The 14732-nt window shown below is 41.9% G+C and overlaps 1 protein-coding gene across 3 annotated transcripts in view; it reads left to right on the top strand.

Annotated features, from left to right (window-relative positions):
• The window catches only part of prex2 (phosphatidylinositol-3,4,5-trisphosphate-dependent Rac exchange factor 2), a 316787-nt gene that overhangs the window by 278170 nt on the left and 23885 nt on the right, over positions 1 to 14732 (top strand). For all 3 annotated transcript variants that reach the window (XM_059645886.1, XM_048529759.2, XM_059645884.1), the window contains one exon: positions 10211 to 10313. In XM_059645886.1, coding sequence (XP_059501869.1) covers positions 10211 to 10313 — 103 coding nt within the window. The remainder of the gene's footprint in view (positions 1 to 10210; positions 10314 to 14732) is intronic.

The following is a 14732-nucleotide window of genomic DNA, read 5'->3' as shown; positions in this document are numbered from 1 at the left end:
TTGAAGTAAGATAATCAGTTAATATATACGGTTCTCAGTGCTTGGACATAAATTTGAAGGCAATGTTTGACATAAAGACAAGTAAATTATCTATTCCAGTGAAGTATTTAAAATTTTGTCTTCTGACAGGCTAAGTTAATTACTGCACCTATCTAGCCAATGTCATTCAGTTCACATTGTAGAAAAATACACATCTATCAAGGGGATACCTTTTATGATTAAAAAGTGCAACCAGCACAGAGCTTTGTATAACAGGAATGAATGCTGGAAAGTTATTTGTGAGGCCATTGTGTTTGATTTGTGATTTACATAACACATCCTGTCCATTAAACGTTAAAATTGTACAGACATCAAAAAGACACATTGGTCTTCACAGTTGAATCCAATGCGCTCAGATTACACTAAATCCCGAGTTAATGAAATGTGAGGCTGGATGAACACAGCAGGCCCAGCAGCATCTCAGGAGCACAAAAGCTGACGTTTCGGGCCTAGACCCTTCATCAGAGAGGCTCCTGAGATGCTGCTTGACCTGCTGTGTTCATCCAGCTTCACACTTTATTATCTTGGATTCTCCAGCATCTGCAGTTCCCATTATCTCTGAGACTAAATCCCGAGTTGATTGTTTATCTAGAAGTCCCTTTATTTTCTTCCAATTACCACAAAGTCAGAAATGTTGACTGCAGGCAAGGTAGATAACTTTAAAATTTAAAAACATTTTAATATTTTAACAGTAGCCATAGGCTGTAAGTATTAAAGATGTGTAGTTCACTGTCAAACCAGAATGGGATGTGGCATCTCATCAACTATTTCAATGTGATACAACGTGGGTCTGTTGTAATCTAAAATACATTACATCAGGGTGACTCCTAATCATTTTAAGAATGGCACATGATTTTTTTAGTTGCTAAATCTCCAGCAGGGAAGAAAGGCAGTCAGTTCTGATTATAGGGCTACTGACAAAATGCTGATTGTGGAGGAAATCTGAGAGTTATTCTTCCTTCAGCTCAGAATATGGCAAGTAGACTCAAGTTCTGTAATATCATGCAGTTTGCTTCCATTCTGCAGTAAATTGACAGCGAGTAGGAATGTGTCCTTCCACATGCAAAGTTTAAGTACGTGGGACAATTTAAAAGGTGTTAGAAAAATGCGCGTTGTTTTTGAAAAATGTTGTCTTCTACAACTGCAACATGATGACTGTCTCTTTTAAGCAATATTCAAGTTCTATGCCAATCAGCTAGACAAGACATAACTTTCTGATATCTGGAGTAAGTATTTTCTGTTGAAGGAGGCCTAGCCAGGAATAAGATGACATTGTATTTAGTAAAAGAGAACTGTTTTATCTGTTGAGATCAGAGGTTCGCAGAATCAGATGGACGCTACATGCCATGATTAACTCTGTAATCAAAAATACTGTGGGTCACAGTCTGTCCTGGTTGACTGTACTTATTCTATGAAGAAATTGCACTGAAGGTCTTAGGTTAGTTACCCCCAAGTGGCTCTTTGACCTCAACTGCAAACAAAGGAAATGATACAGCAACATACATGTATCATAATGGATCAACATAGTTCATCATACTATTCAGAAACAGGATAAGAGAGGGGAAGGCTTATGCTAAATCCAGGATAAATGATAAAATTTTCTTCATGAGAACAAGGGGATGAAAAAGTAACAAATTATGAGCTTGAATTAAATTCAAGCTATAAACAAGAAAAATAAATTGAAATTGCAATATGATATCTGAATAATACCAAGTCCAAATTGCTGAGCTTTCAGCGAATGGGTCATGGTAATTTAATGTGCCGTGACTAGGTGTATGCATCATTCTGAGGGGATTTTATCCCCTTTGGTAAGAATTGACTATATCATTAAATTTTCTGGAAGATAAAAATGCTTCGTCCCATCTCTACCATTAGTTCGGTTGAACCATTAGAGAGATAAACTTCCAGTTTCCAATAAAAAGCATTGCATTTAGTCACATGGTGGCTCAAAACCTCAGCATCACTGAGAGACGTGTGCCCCGGCTTTGTGTCTTGCGGTCCCTGTCTAACTATTCCAGACATCCAAAAGTATGTCTCGTCTAATTGATTGTTGTTTTGTGCAGAACTTGCGTATTGCTAAAAAAAGGATATGTTGTCCTGACATTGTCATCCAGTCATTTGGACAGAAGTGTGAGATTTCCAAATTTCAAAGAGGAGGTCAATTTATGCTGGATTAGAAAAGAGGTGCTGATTGATTAGCAGGTAGAGCATGATTGGTTGAGGTATTGCCAAGAAGAATGCACTAGAAAACAAATAATCTCTTGAGGTTTGTAAATTCAAGCCAGTCAACTCTAGGTGAAGCATTGCCCATGGGAATGTGACAGAGAACGTTGTTCTCCAAGCTGTTATTCAGCTGAAAAAGATGAAATGTCTGGGATAACAAAGATCCACTTCACCAGGAGCTCAAACAGTTCATCCACTTCACCAACACCTTCCACCCCAAACTCAAGTTCACTTGGACCATCTCCAACACATCTCTCACCTTCCTGGACCTCTCTGTCTCCATCTAAGGCAACCAACTGGAAACTGATATCCATTTCAAGCCCACCGACTCCCACAGCTACCTAGGATACACCTCCTCCCACCCACCTTCCTGCAAAAATGCCATCCCTTATTCCCAATTCCTTCACCTCCGTCACATCTGCTCCTAGGATGAGGCATTCCACTCCTGTACATCCCAGCTGTCCTCGTTCTTCAAGGACTGCAACTTCCCCCTGCAGTGGTCGAGAACGCCCTCAACCGTGTCTCCCGCATTTCCTGCAACTCATCCCCCTCACCCCATCCCCGCAATAACCACCAAAAGAGAATCCCCCTCGTCCTCGCATATCACCCCACCAACCTCCGGATCCAACGCATCATCCTCCGACACTTCTGCCATCTGCAATCCGACCCCACCACCCAAGACATTTTTCCCTCCCCACCCTTGTCCTCTTTCCAGAGGGATCACTGTCTCTGTGACTCCTTTGTCTGCTCCATACTCCCCTCCAACCCCACCACACCCGGCACCTTCCCCTGCAACCGCAGGAAATGCTACACCTGCCGCCACACCTCCTCCCTCACCCGTATCCCAGGCCCCAAGAAGACTTGCCACATCAAGCAGATGTTCACCTGCACATCTGCCAATGTGGTATACTGTATCCACTGTACCCGTTGTCGCTACCTCTACATTGGGGAAACCAAGTGGAGGCTTGAGGACCGCTTTTCAGAACACCTCTGTTCGGTTCGCAATAAACAACTGCACCTCCCAGTCGCGAACCATTTTAACTGCTCGTCCCATTCCTTATACGACATGTGCATCATGGGCCTCCTGCAGTGCCACAACGATGCCACTCGAAGGTTGCAGAAATAGCAATTCATATTCCGCTTGGGAACCCTGCAGCCCAGTGTTATCAATGTGGATTTCACAAGCTTCAAAATCTCCCCTCCCCCCACTGCATCCCAAAACCAGCCCAGCTCGTCCCCGCCTCCCTAACCTGTTCTTCCTGTCACTATCCCCACCTCAAGCTGCACCTCCATTCCCTACCTACTAACCTCATCCCACCCCCTTGACCTGTCCGTCTTCCCCAGACTGACTTATCCCCTCCCTACCTCCCCACCTACATTCACCTCTACTGGCTCCATCCCCGCCTCTTTAACTTGTCTGTCTCCTCTCCACCTGTCTTCTCCTCTATCCATCTTCGATCCACCTCCTCCTCTCTCCCTATTTATTTCAGAACACTCTCCCCTTCCCCCATTTCTGGCCCGAGACATCAGCTTTTCTGCTCCATAGATGCTGCTTGGCCTGCTGTGTTCATCCAGCTCTACACTTTGTTATCTCAGATTCTCCAGCATCTGCAGTTCCCATTATCCTTGTTTTCACATAGTCTGCTAATACACTTCACTCAATGTTAGCCACAAACAGTCCCCAATAACAACTAGTCACCCTCCTAGCCTGATCATTATCCACTCCCTTGTCTGTCCAACTGTTCTCTCCCTATCGTTCACTCCTTATCACCTCCCCACACTATCTTCTGCATAAACCAACAATTTCCTCGCTATCATCAGTTCGGAGGAAGGGTCACTCCACCCAAACCGTTAACTCTGATTTCTGTCAACAGATGCTGCCAGACCTGCTGAGCTTTTCCAGCGTCTCTAATTTACAGTGCCCGCAGTTCTTTTGGTACTTATCTTAAATTAGTTGCTGGGGACCTTCGACCAGTATATACAGGGCAGGCATATTTAATCAATCAGATTGAAGACTCTGCAGTCATCCATGCAGACTGAAACCTTCTGTTCCTTTTCGACTTTCAGCACATGGAGGGCTGTTTTGTCTCAAAATGCACCTACCATGAGCATTTACGATTCACATGTGACTTGTACTGGATGTCAATTTGATGACGTCATTAGCAAGTTCTCAGGAAACAATCATTGTAAGTATGTAGAAGGAACTGATTGTGCTATTGATCAACATTCAGGCTTTATTTAACATGAACACTTACTTTAGAGCTCAGTACTCCCGCTGATATCATTTCTGAAAGCTGCTCGACTGCACACGTATTTAGCCACAGGAAGGCCTCCCACTGGTGCTAATTGTGGGGAAGTATCATCTACCTTCAGGCTAGTTACTAGACTGATTTATACTGCATATTGCTATGGTTTTACAACTCTTTTGCGGTTTCTGGGGTTATTGCAAAATGTTACAGTCTACGGAGAGTTCAAGGATTCAAGTTCAATCCTGACTTCAAGGATTTTTAACAAATCATCTGCTCTGGACATGGGTGTAGTTGATTGCATTCACCTTGGACTACAACCTGACTTGGAGGCTAAGCAGAGGAAGTGCAGTGCAGGAAATGTTGATGGAAGAGGGAGGAGGAGAAGGATAGGGAGAAATGGCCTCTGGCTGAGAAACTATCATTGTAGAGTGGTCAGGGAGAAATTCTCCAACTCAAACCTTACAAGGGGACATTGGATAAGATGGCTGGCCTTTGGTAAGGACATCCTTACTGAAATCTGTTACTGCTACAGCCATAGCTTCAACCTGACCAGGTGGTGAAAATATCATTGCAAAAGCTGGGAAAGTGACCAGGGTCATGATCTGTTATGCATTTAACTTCTCCCAGGCTAAAACAAGTAGGATCTGCAACATTAACTAATTTGCTATCCGCTGTTGCAAAAGGGAGGTCACTTTGGCTCTGCTTTCAAAGAGCTGAGCATGTTACATTCTCCTCTGCCAGAGACAGACAGTCAGCATAATTTTATACTGGCTGATAGAGATTGTCGGGTTCTACATACTGCAAGATTCCATAAGTGTATGCACATCACTTTCCCAACATTGGATCTTAGATTATGCACTCCAACTAAATGTCCTGCTGGTTTATGACATATCTGTTGTGCTTTCTACATTGCATAAACATACACAAAGGATGGTTAACTCATTCAGTTTTTTTTCTGTTTAAGAATAAACCATATATGTAAAATTTCTGGTAGATTACGTTAGGACTGCTGCAGTCTTCTACTTCATGGTTATACGAGGAATGTGTATTATTTCCTTCCTGGTAACTAGCAGCAGTTCATCATTACCCTCAACATACCCCTTTCTTCTAAATTAAGAATCTACCCTTAACTAATTAATAAAATTGAAGTATTAACAGAACTATTTACATCACATTAAAAGAATACCCATATATTTAAATGGAAAAACAGTCAGTGATATACTAACGAGTCTTTGAAAGGCAATTTGTTTATACAGCCAGACGTGGTTAAGTTGGTTTGAGATAGTCATTGGTTGTTTGTAGGAACATTGTGATTGAATCATGTCTTAGAATATGTTTTACTCGTATAGAATTATGTTTATTGTTCTGGTTCTTCCTTGATTTAGCATCACTTCATTCACAATATCATCCAATAGTTGTTCATATTTGACAGGAACATGGTTCTGGACAGATTGTATTGATTGTGTTTGATTGCTGTTTTTGATCAGATGGCTACTCCATTCATATGATTTGTCCAACATTTAAGCTGGGTAATTTTGCATGCCGGACCTTCATGAGGGAGTGTCACTGGACTTGAAACCTTAACTCTGCTCCCTCCCCACAGATGCTGCCAGACCTGTTGCATTTCTCCAGCAATTTCTGCTCTTGCATCCTTCGCCTTCCCCTGTTTTTCATTAAGAATCTTGTACTCCTGAAAGTGTCAGAAAATGAAGACTGGGAATGTTTGTTTGCTCTCACCTGCCAAACATTAATTCTGCGCACTGCCCTGAACAGTGTTACCCTAAGCTGTAGCATCGAGATGTGAACATTTTGTTTAGTCTACTGATATTGTATAATTAATGAGTTTACAGAATGTAACATTGGTTCTACCTTGCTACTAGACTTGGGATAGTTTGATATTGATGTGAATAACTCTCCACTTTTCACATATTGCCTCAAATGTTTTTCTAGAATGTATTGTGGACTTATAGGTTATGACCTTTCTTTCCATTGTAACCATTTTATCCACGTTATTCTGGCTAAGGGCATTCCGTTTATGTGGCTGACTGAAGTTAGGAATAACATTTGCACATATATGTTTTACTGCATTGCCATTTGAAACTTCCAATCCTGTCAAGGTCTGTGTGGAAAGAATAATATTAGGTCAGGCAAAGAGCTGATAAGATGGTTCTTGGAGTTTGCTGCCTCCACCATTGTCTTTCCAATGCTAAGAGTAGTAACTGTAGCTGTGTTTCATTAGGCTTGCGACCGCTACTCCCATGGTGTCAGCAGTAAATATCTGGAATGGCCATGGTGACTTGTTGCAGCAATATTCAGATGTGATGGTTCCCAGGGACAGAAAATCTCCATGTCATTGAAGGCTGTGAGCTGGGTTAGCCATTGTTTGCCCCAACCAAAGCTATGCGCTTTTTAATATGTGAGGTGGAAGGATGTTATCAGTCACGTCTGCAACAATTTTTGATCACAGCATATATCTCCCATGTTTTTGAGGAGTTAAAAGTGAGTGTTGATAAATGATTCAGGTAGACCAATGCATCCTGCAGTTGACTGTCTGAAATGCCTGCTCATTGCAGTGTGGCTGGTCATGTTATAGGCTTGTTGTTTGTGATATTTAAGCATTTGAATGCTGTGCCTGTCTTGTGCCCCACAGTGGAGAAATAATGTTTTCAACCTAATTCTCTTCTTTAGAACTGTTCTGAGCCTTTCTCTGTACAGGTGCTGCTAGATCTGCTGAGTTTCTCCAGTAATTTCAGCTTTTGTTTCAGGTTTCCAGCATCTGCAGATTTTTGTTTTATTACAATTTTGATTTGATTGATTATTGTCACGTGAACCTAGGTACAGTGGAAAAGTTTTTTTTGTGTGCAGTACAGGCAAATCATACCATACAAACTGCATTGGGGTAATATAATAGAGTGAGCAAAACAGATGTTATGGCTACAGAGATCGAGATCAACACTAAATTTAAAATTTGAGAGGCCCATTGAGAAGTTTAATAGCTGTGAGGAAGAAGCTGTTCTTGAATCTGTTAGTACATGTGTTGAACTTTTGTCATCTTCTGCACAATAGAGGAGGTTGGACGAGATTATAGTCAGTGAGGGAGAGGTCTTTGATTATGATGGCTGTGTTCACAAGGCTGTGAGACACATAGATGGAGACAATGGGATAGAAGATTGTCTTGTGTAATGAAGTGGGTTGTGTTCACAACTCTCTGTAATTTCTTGTGGTCTTGGGCAAAGCAGTTGCCATACCAAGCTGTGACGCAAGAATGATGAAAGCTTTCTATGGTGCATCCAGAAAATTTGGTAAGAATCTTTTGTGACACATTTGTGTCCCATTGTGTCTTGCTGTGATGTTGAGCCATCTGTTCTGACTTCGGCCTCCTTCATTGGTACTTTGCATCCCTTGTAAATGTTGTGGAAAGCTGAATATTTTCTGGCAGTGTGTTTGAGAGCTTCCTGCTTGGCTTACTCTGATTGGTTGAATTGGTTGCTGTGCAAAAGGTGAGACAGCAGAGAGCCTGTAAACTTTGTCAGCCCATATAGATTGCTTCATCATTGCCTTACTGATTTCACAATGCTTCAAAGCTGTAATCTTTGAGTTGGTCCAAACTATAGGTAGAATTGTCAATGAATTCATAGCTTCTATTGGCCATACAGTCTCGGAAATGTTGCAATGATGCCCTTTATCTTTGTAGTGACTCTCATAATGATCATTCACCGATTTTCACAATTAGTGAGGTTATTGGACATTTTTCCAATATTCCATTCAGTTGTCAAGGCTTAACTCCTGTCTTTGACTGCAATATTTAATCAATGCCTCAGCAAAGTTTGTTTGATGGGCCTCCTGGATCTCTGTGAACAGATTACACCGCTTCTCTCGACTTCCTCCACAAGACATCCTATGAAACCTCCAAGAGAAACTTGGACCATGCCCTCTGTCCACTGTTGTGCCATAATTCACTCCTCTTCCTGCACAAATTATCATAGAATCCCTACAGTGTGGAAGCAGGCCATTTGGCCCATCAGGTTCTCACTGACTCTCCAAAGACCATCCCATCCAGAACCATCACCCTACCCTATCCCTGTAACCCAGTATTTCCCATGACCAGTCCACCCAACCTGCACATCCCTGGGTGCTATGGGCAATTTAGTATGGCCAATCCACCCAACCTGCACATCCTTAGAGAGTGGGAGGAAATCACAGCACCTAGAGGAAACCCATACAGACACAAGGAGAATGTATAAACTCCACACAGACAATTGCCTGAGGCTGCAATTGAACTCAGGTCCTTGGTGCTGTGAGGTGACAGAGCTAACCACTGAGCCACCATGCCATCTCTTTCACAACCAGTTCCAGCACCTACTTCAAGCACCTCCCCTTTTAAAGATCACAGTCTAGCTTTACCACTGCAGGCTAGTTTTAAAGTGAAACAAGATGGTGTAGAGCTGGATGAACACAACAGGCCAAGCAGCATCAAAGGAGCAGGAAAGCTGACCTTTCGGGCCTAGAAGGGTCTAGGCCTGAAGTGTCGGCCTTCCTGCTCCTCTGATGCTGCTTGGCCTGCTGTGTTCATCCAGCTCTACACCTTGTTATCTTAGATTCTCCAGCAACTGCAGTCCCTACTATCTCTGAAATAGTTTTAAAGTGATGCTGGGTTTGCACAAACTCAGGTCCCATGCTGAGGTCCAACCATTTGCCAGCATTTTTATCACTGACCTCATGAAGCAATAGTGCCTGTCAGCAAGCAGCAAAAAGGTACTGCTCTTCAGAATCAAAAGGCATAAATCAGTCACACACCACAGTTGCTGCAGCATTTTTAGAGACTATTGAATATTGGTTTTGCTGAGTTATAAATTAGAACCCAGAATTTCGTGCATTGCCAAAACCTGTGCTAAAGCTAAGCAGGAGGAAAAGAAGCTGGGCTTTAGAGAGACAGAAATATAGTAAAAGTAAAAGAGAATTTTAGTTAAGATTTTAAGTTAGATTTTACATTTTCAATAATAAATTGTAATTTGAAGGAGTGAGACTCCACACTTAAAATTAATTTTCAATATCAGACAGTTTGTTCCACACTAATGATCATTGAATGCTGTTACAGGGAAAATTACTTATAATGCTTTATTTGATGCGTTCAATACTCAATTGTTCAATTTTTTGGTGAAAGACCTAATGTCAAACCCCACAGATATTCAAGTGCTGAGTATCTGGGTTGAGATACTGTTATAATGCAACTTCTGAAGAAGCAGACATCTTGGACAGCAGCTTCCTACTGTCCATATACAACTGCAAAAGAGTGGTCACAAGAGGTTGCTGTCTGATTTACTCTTATTCAAAAGTGAGCAGTGAAGCATCATTATTATCTCAATGGAAAATCTAGACCATAGTCTTCATTTAAGGTACTCGCTAGTAAGTACATGTCTGCTAAATGCAATGGACATTCAAGTCAGTTCTTCAGAAGTCCAACAAAATGGTTGACACTCTTCCAGTTGAAGGTGAACATATTCTACACAGTGATTGTGATTTCAGTATGGCAAAGAAATTATTTTAAAAACGAGAAAGAACTCCAAATTCCAGAATACCTTTTTAAGATTGCAATCTCTGAAGAACTGTAGTTTGCTAATATTGTAAAAACATTTCTAACTAATTGTCTGAAAATGCATCAAATGAACCTTTGACTTAATATATCTCTTCTCTTGCAGATGTACACTAAGTGTCACTTTAGAACAAGCAATTGTTCTTGCAAGAAGCCATGGACTACCTCCACGGTACATAATGCAGGCTACTGACATGATGAGGAAACAGGTATACTGAATGAAAAATGTCCTGCTTTTCAAGATATTTTGAAATTCAAAATTTTGCATTGTGTTGGCAGATCACTTATCCCTTCAGACAAAATGTAATGGTTTATCCTAATGAGTTTGAAGAATCTGAGTTGTTTCTTCTTAAATTTGTTCCACAAAAAGCAACGGACTCACCAGCTGAGCCCCCATGTGGGACTTGATTCGGTTCTGTTTACTACCGCACCATTTATCGTATAGTTTCACAACGCCAAGTTGCACATATCAAATTAGCTCTGAGGCTTTCAAACTGTAGTTGGTTGAAGCAATGTATGTTTTAAATATATGAAATTACAGTCGATGATCCTACAATATTGCTGTGGTCCACTTTTTGTAAATTATTATGATTTTGCTCAGTAGAGCAGAATGGAAAATTTGATTTGCTGCCTGCCTCTGAAAGGGCAAAAATTCTCTTGGCAAAATTAACACTTCTGTTCTAGTTATTATGAAAGCAATTGGTTGCATTGGTGAGGAGAAACAGATTGTTACAACTCTGTCACAGATATTTAATATTTAAAGAAAATGTCTGAACACCCAACAATTAATGGGTAGAACTACAGCATGAGATTTCAGGCTTTTATTTTAAAAAAGCTTTATTGTCAACATGAAGAGAAATTAAAGAAAGCAAGCACTGTGATATAGCATTATTTTATATAAACTTGTGCTGTGAACTCACTTCCCTGTCAAGAGTTCTCCTACCTTAAGAAAATCTTGAAAATCAATTCACTTTTTCCCTGCATCGATCACAGTCCTCTGGAATTTATTCTAATTACTCTTCAATGTCTCAGTGGTTCTCCGAGATACAAGATTTCATGGTGGTCCTTCCTTTAGTGTTAGGGAGGTGACTCTCCAAATTTTCTCAAACAACATGGTCTCCAACGTGTAGATAAGGATTAATTGGCAGGTTTGCAGAGTCTCTGGCAATCAATCTAGCCAAATGATCATATTCTGTCACCCCATGCATATGGATCACTGTACTACTGCATGACCTCCTCTTCCAGAAACTTGAGAAAACTGCATGACTTTCATTGATTTGTAGCTTGTTGTATCATTTTTCAGTTTGGTCCAAATAGATTAATGCTGCAGAATAATGTAAGTTCTGAGGTGGCATTGCAGAGAAATAAACAAGAAATATACTAAGGATTAATGTGTGAGGACAATATATTGGAACACTAGAAATATAGGAAGCTGTTCAGTCCATCATATCCATGTGGACTCACAGCTCAGCTAGTCCTGCTTCTCCTCCCATTCACTATCGACCTACAGTGTTTTATCCTGCAGCTCTTTCTCATGGGGAAACAGGATAGGAAGGCTGTGCGAATTAGTCAGCTCAGTTGGCAGGGTGGCTGGTTTATGATGCAGAGTGAAACCAGCAACATAGGCTCAATTCCTGCACTAGGTGAGATTACAATGAAGGACTCTCCTTCTCAACCTCTCCTCTCACCAGAGACATGCTGACTGTCAGGTTAAACCACCATGGGTTGTCTCTTCCTCTAATGGAAGAGCAGCCCTATGGTCTGGTAGGACTGCAGTGATCTTACCTTTCAGGTTTGCACAGCACAAAGAAACATTATGGGAAATGCTGCAAGTGACCTCCTGTGCCTCCACCCTCGATAGCACCCAGTGTCATTCTGAATATCTCAGAGGCATACCTAAAATGTGACCAACAGGAAGCTGACATGACGAACTACAAGGTGAGGCAGTAATGATGAGTGATGGACCTGGGCCAACTGAAAAGAAACCAAAAATGTTCATCTTCCATGTGGAATGAGAAAATGAATTTCTGTTTGAAACTGTTTCCATGTATGTCACAAAAGATATCAAGTAAGTAAAAAGGGTAGTTTGGAAAAGACAGCACACAACGAGGCAGAGATAACAAAGTGTGGAGCTGGATGAACACAGCAAGCCAAGCAGCATCTCAGGAGCACAAAAGCTGACATTTCAGGCCTAGACCCTTCCTAGGCCCAAAACGTCAGCTTTTGTTCTCCTGAGATGCTGCTTGGCCTGCTGCGTTCATCCAACTTCACACTTTGTTATCTTGGATTCTCCAGCATCTGCAGTTCCCATTGTCTCTGAACATGACAAGGCATAGTCAATTGAACGGCAGCTCACCCTTGAGCAACATACTTCAGGTAAAGGAAGTTGATGAGCTTCAGGCCATTTGGAAAACTGATAAGTCATTTTGTTCTAAGCCAGTAGCCAAATGAATTCTTTACTCAGAGAGTAGTAAGGGTGTGGAATGCCTTGCCTGCAACAGTAGTAGACTCGCCAAGTTTAAGGGCATTTAAATGATCATTGGATAAACATATGAATGATAATGGAATAGTGTAGGTTTGATGGGCTTCAGATTGTTTTCACAGGTCGGCGCAACATCGAGGGCCAAAGGGCCTGTACTGCGCTGTAATGTTCTATGTTCTTTGTTCTAGAAGCAATGACTGTGTCCCTATATTCAAAGACTTTAAGAACAAAGAAGAACTTTCTTCAAATATGTCTTTCACTACCTGCAGCAGGACCTGATGGACTATGATTCTTCACATTGCAACTAAATTAGTCTATCTACATGGCCAATACAGCCATGCTGATTGTTAATGTGCACATGGCTATTAAGGATATGATAACTAAAGAGATCTTCTCACCTTTCTGCCCCTTAAAGAGAGAACAGGGGGTGACGATACCTATGATGAATTCAAAAGATGTGCGCTTGAGAAAAACATTCTAATCTGGGAACCGGCTTCCATCACAAATGATGATGCACCAGCCATGCTTGTTGCATTTTTCAGGCAACAAGAAATTATCTTGATTGTACCTCTTTTCAAAATTACTAAATTATAATCCACCATCACATACTTTGCCCTGCATTGTGGTTACTTATAAGGAGCTCGTTGACAACTTAACCTTGCTATTCCTTTTCTGCATCCAAAGTAATGCTACATCCTGAACTCCCGAACCAAGTGCTCTGTACTGCACCAGTGCCATCCTTGGTTAAGGATGCCACGCCTTCACCCTTATCTAACTTCCAATCCTCCTTCAGTGATGTGTATTGTTCAATCTTCAAGTGCTATTCCCTGCCATCATTCAGCTGTGTCTCCATAATGACTATCAAATCATGGGGACAGGAGTAGGCCATTCAGCCCCTTGAGCCTGTTCCACCATGCAATAAGATCACAATTGATCTGTGGCCAACTCCATATACTTGTCTTTGGCCCTATCCCTCAGTACATATGCTTAACATAAATTTATCTATAGCTGATGTACAATTTACAACTGATCTAGCATCTACTGTCATTTATGGTATGGAAGAAAGTTCCAAAACTCTACCACCCTTCATGCGTAGAATTGCTTCTGAACAACTTTCCTGAACAGTCTGGCCCTAATCTCCAATCAGTGGAAATAGATCAACATTCAATCTTCTAAATTATAAAGAGTACAGGCCTAATTTGTATCAGAGATAATGGGAACTGCAGATGCTGGAGAATCCAAGATAATAAAGTGTGAAGCTGGGTGAACACAGCAGGCCAAGCAGCATCTCAGGAGCACAAAAGCTGACGTTTCGGGCCTAGACCCTTCATCAGAGAGGGGGAATGGGGTGAGGGTTCTTGAATAAATAGGGAGAGAGGGGGAGGCGGACCGAAGATGGAGAGAAAAGAAGATAAGTGGAGAGGAGAGTATAGGTGGGGAGGTGATAGGTCAGTCCAGGGAAGACGGACAGGTCAAGGAGGTGGGATGAGGTTAATAGGTAAGAAATGGAGGTGCGGCTTGGGATGGGAGGAAGGGATGGGTGAGAGGAAGAACAGGGTTAGGGAGGCAGAGACAGGCTGGGCTGGTTTTGGGATGCAATGGGGGGAGGGGATGAGCTGGGCTGGTTTTGTGATGCAGTGGGGGGAGGGGAAGAACTGGCCTGGTTTTGGGATGAGGTGGGGGAAGGGGAGATTTTGAAGCTGGTGAAGTCCACATTGATACCATTGGGCTGCAGGGTTCCCAAGCAGAATATAAGTTGCTGTTCCTGCAACCTTCGGGTGGCATCATTGTGGCACTGCAGGAGGCCCATGATAGACATGTCGTCTAAGGAATGGGAGGGGGAGTTGAAATGGTTCATGACTGGGAGGTGCAGTTGTTTATTGTGAACCGAGCGGAGGTGTTCTGCAAAGCGGTCCTCAAGCCTCCGCTTGGTTTCCCCAATGTAGAGGAAGCCACACCGGGTACAGTGGATACAGTATACCACATTGGCAGATGTGCAGGTGAACATCTGCTTAATATGGAAAGTCATGGCTAATTTGTATAATCTCTCTTTATAATTTAACCCCTAAAGTCCAGTGTTATTCTTGTAAATATCTCCAGGGTCAATATATCCTTCTGACGGTGTGGTGCCCAGATTTGCTTACAG

This window comes from Stegostoma tigrinum, chromosome 5 (genome assembly GCF_030684315.1).
Source record: "Stegostoma tigrinum isolate sSteTig4 chromosome 5, sSteTig4.hap1, whole genome shotgun sequence".
Taxonomy (NCBI): Eukaryota; Metazoa; Chordata; class Chondrichthyes; order Orectolobiformes; family Stegostomatidae; genus Stegostoma; species Stegostoma tigrinum.
The sequence above is the reverse complement of the archived record's forward strand: the minus strand, read 5'-3'. Positions and strand labels throughout refer to the sequence as shown.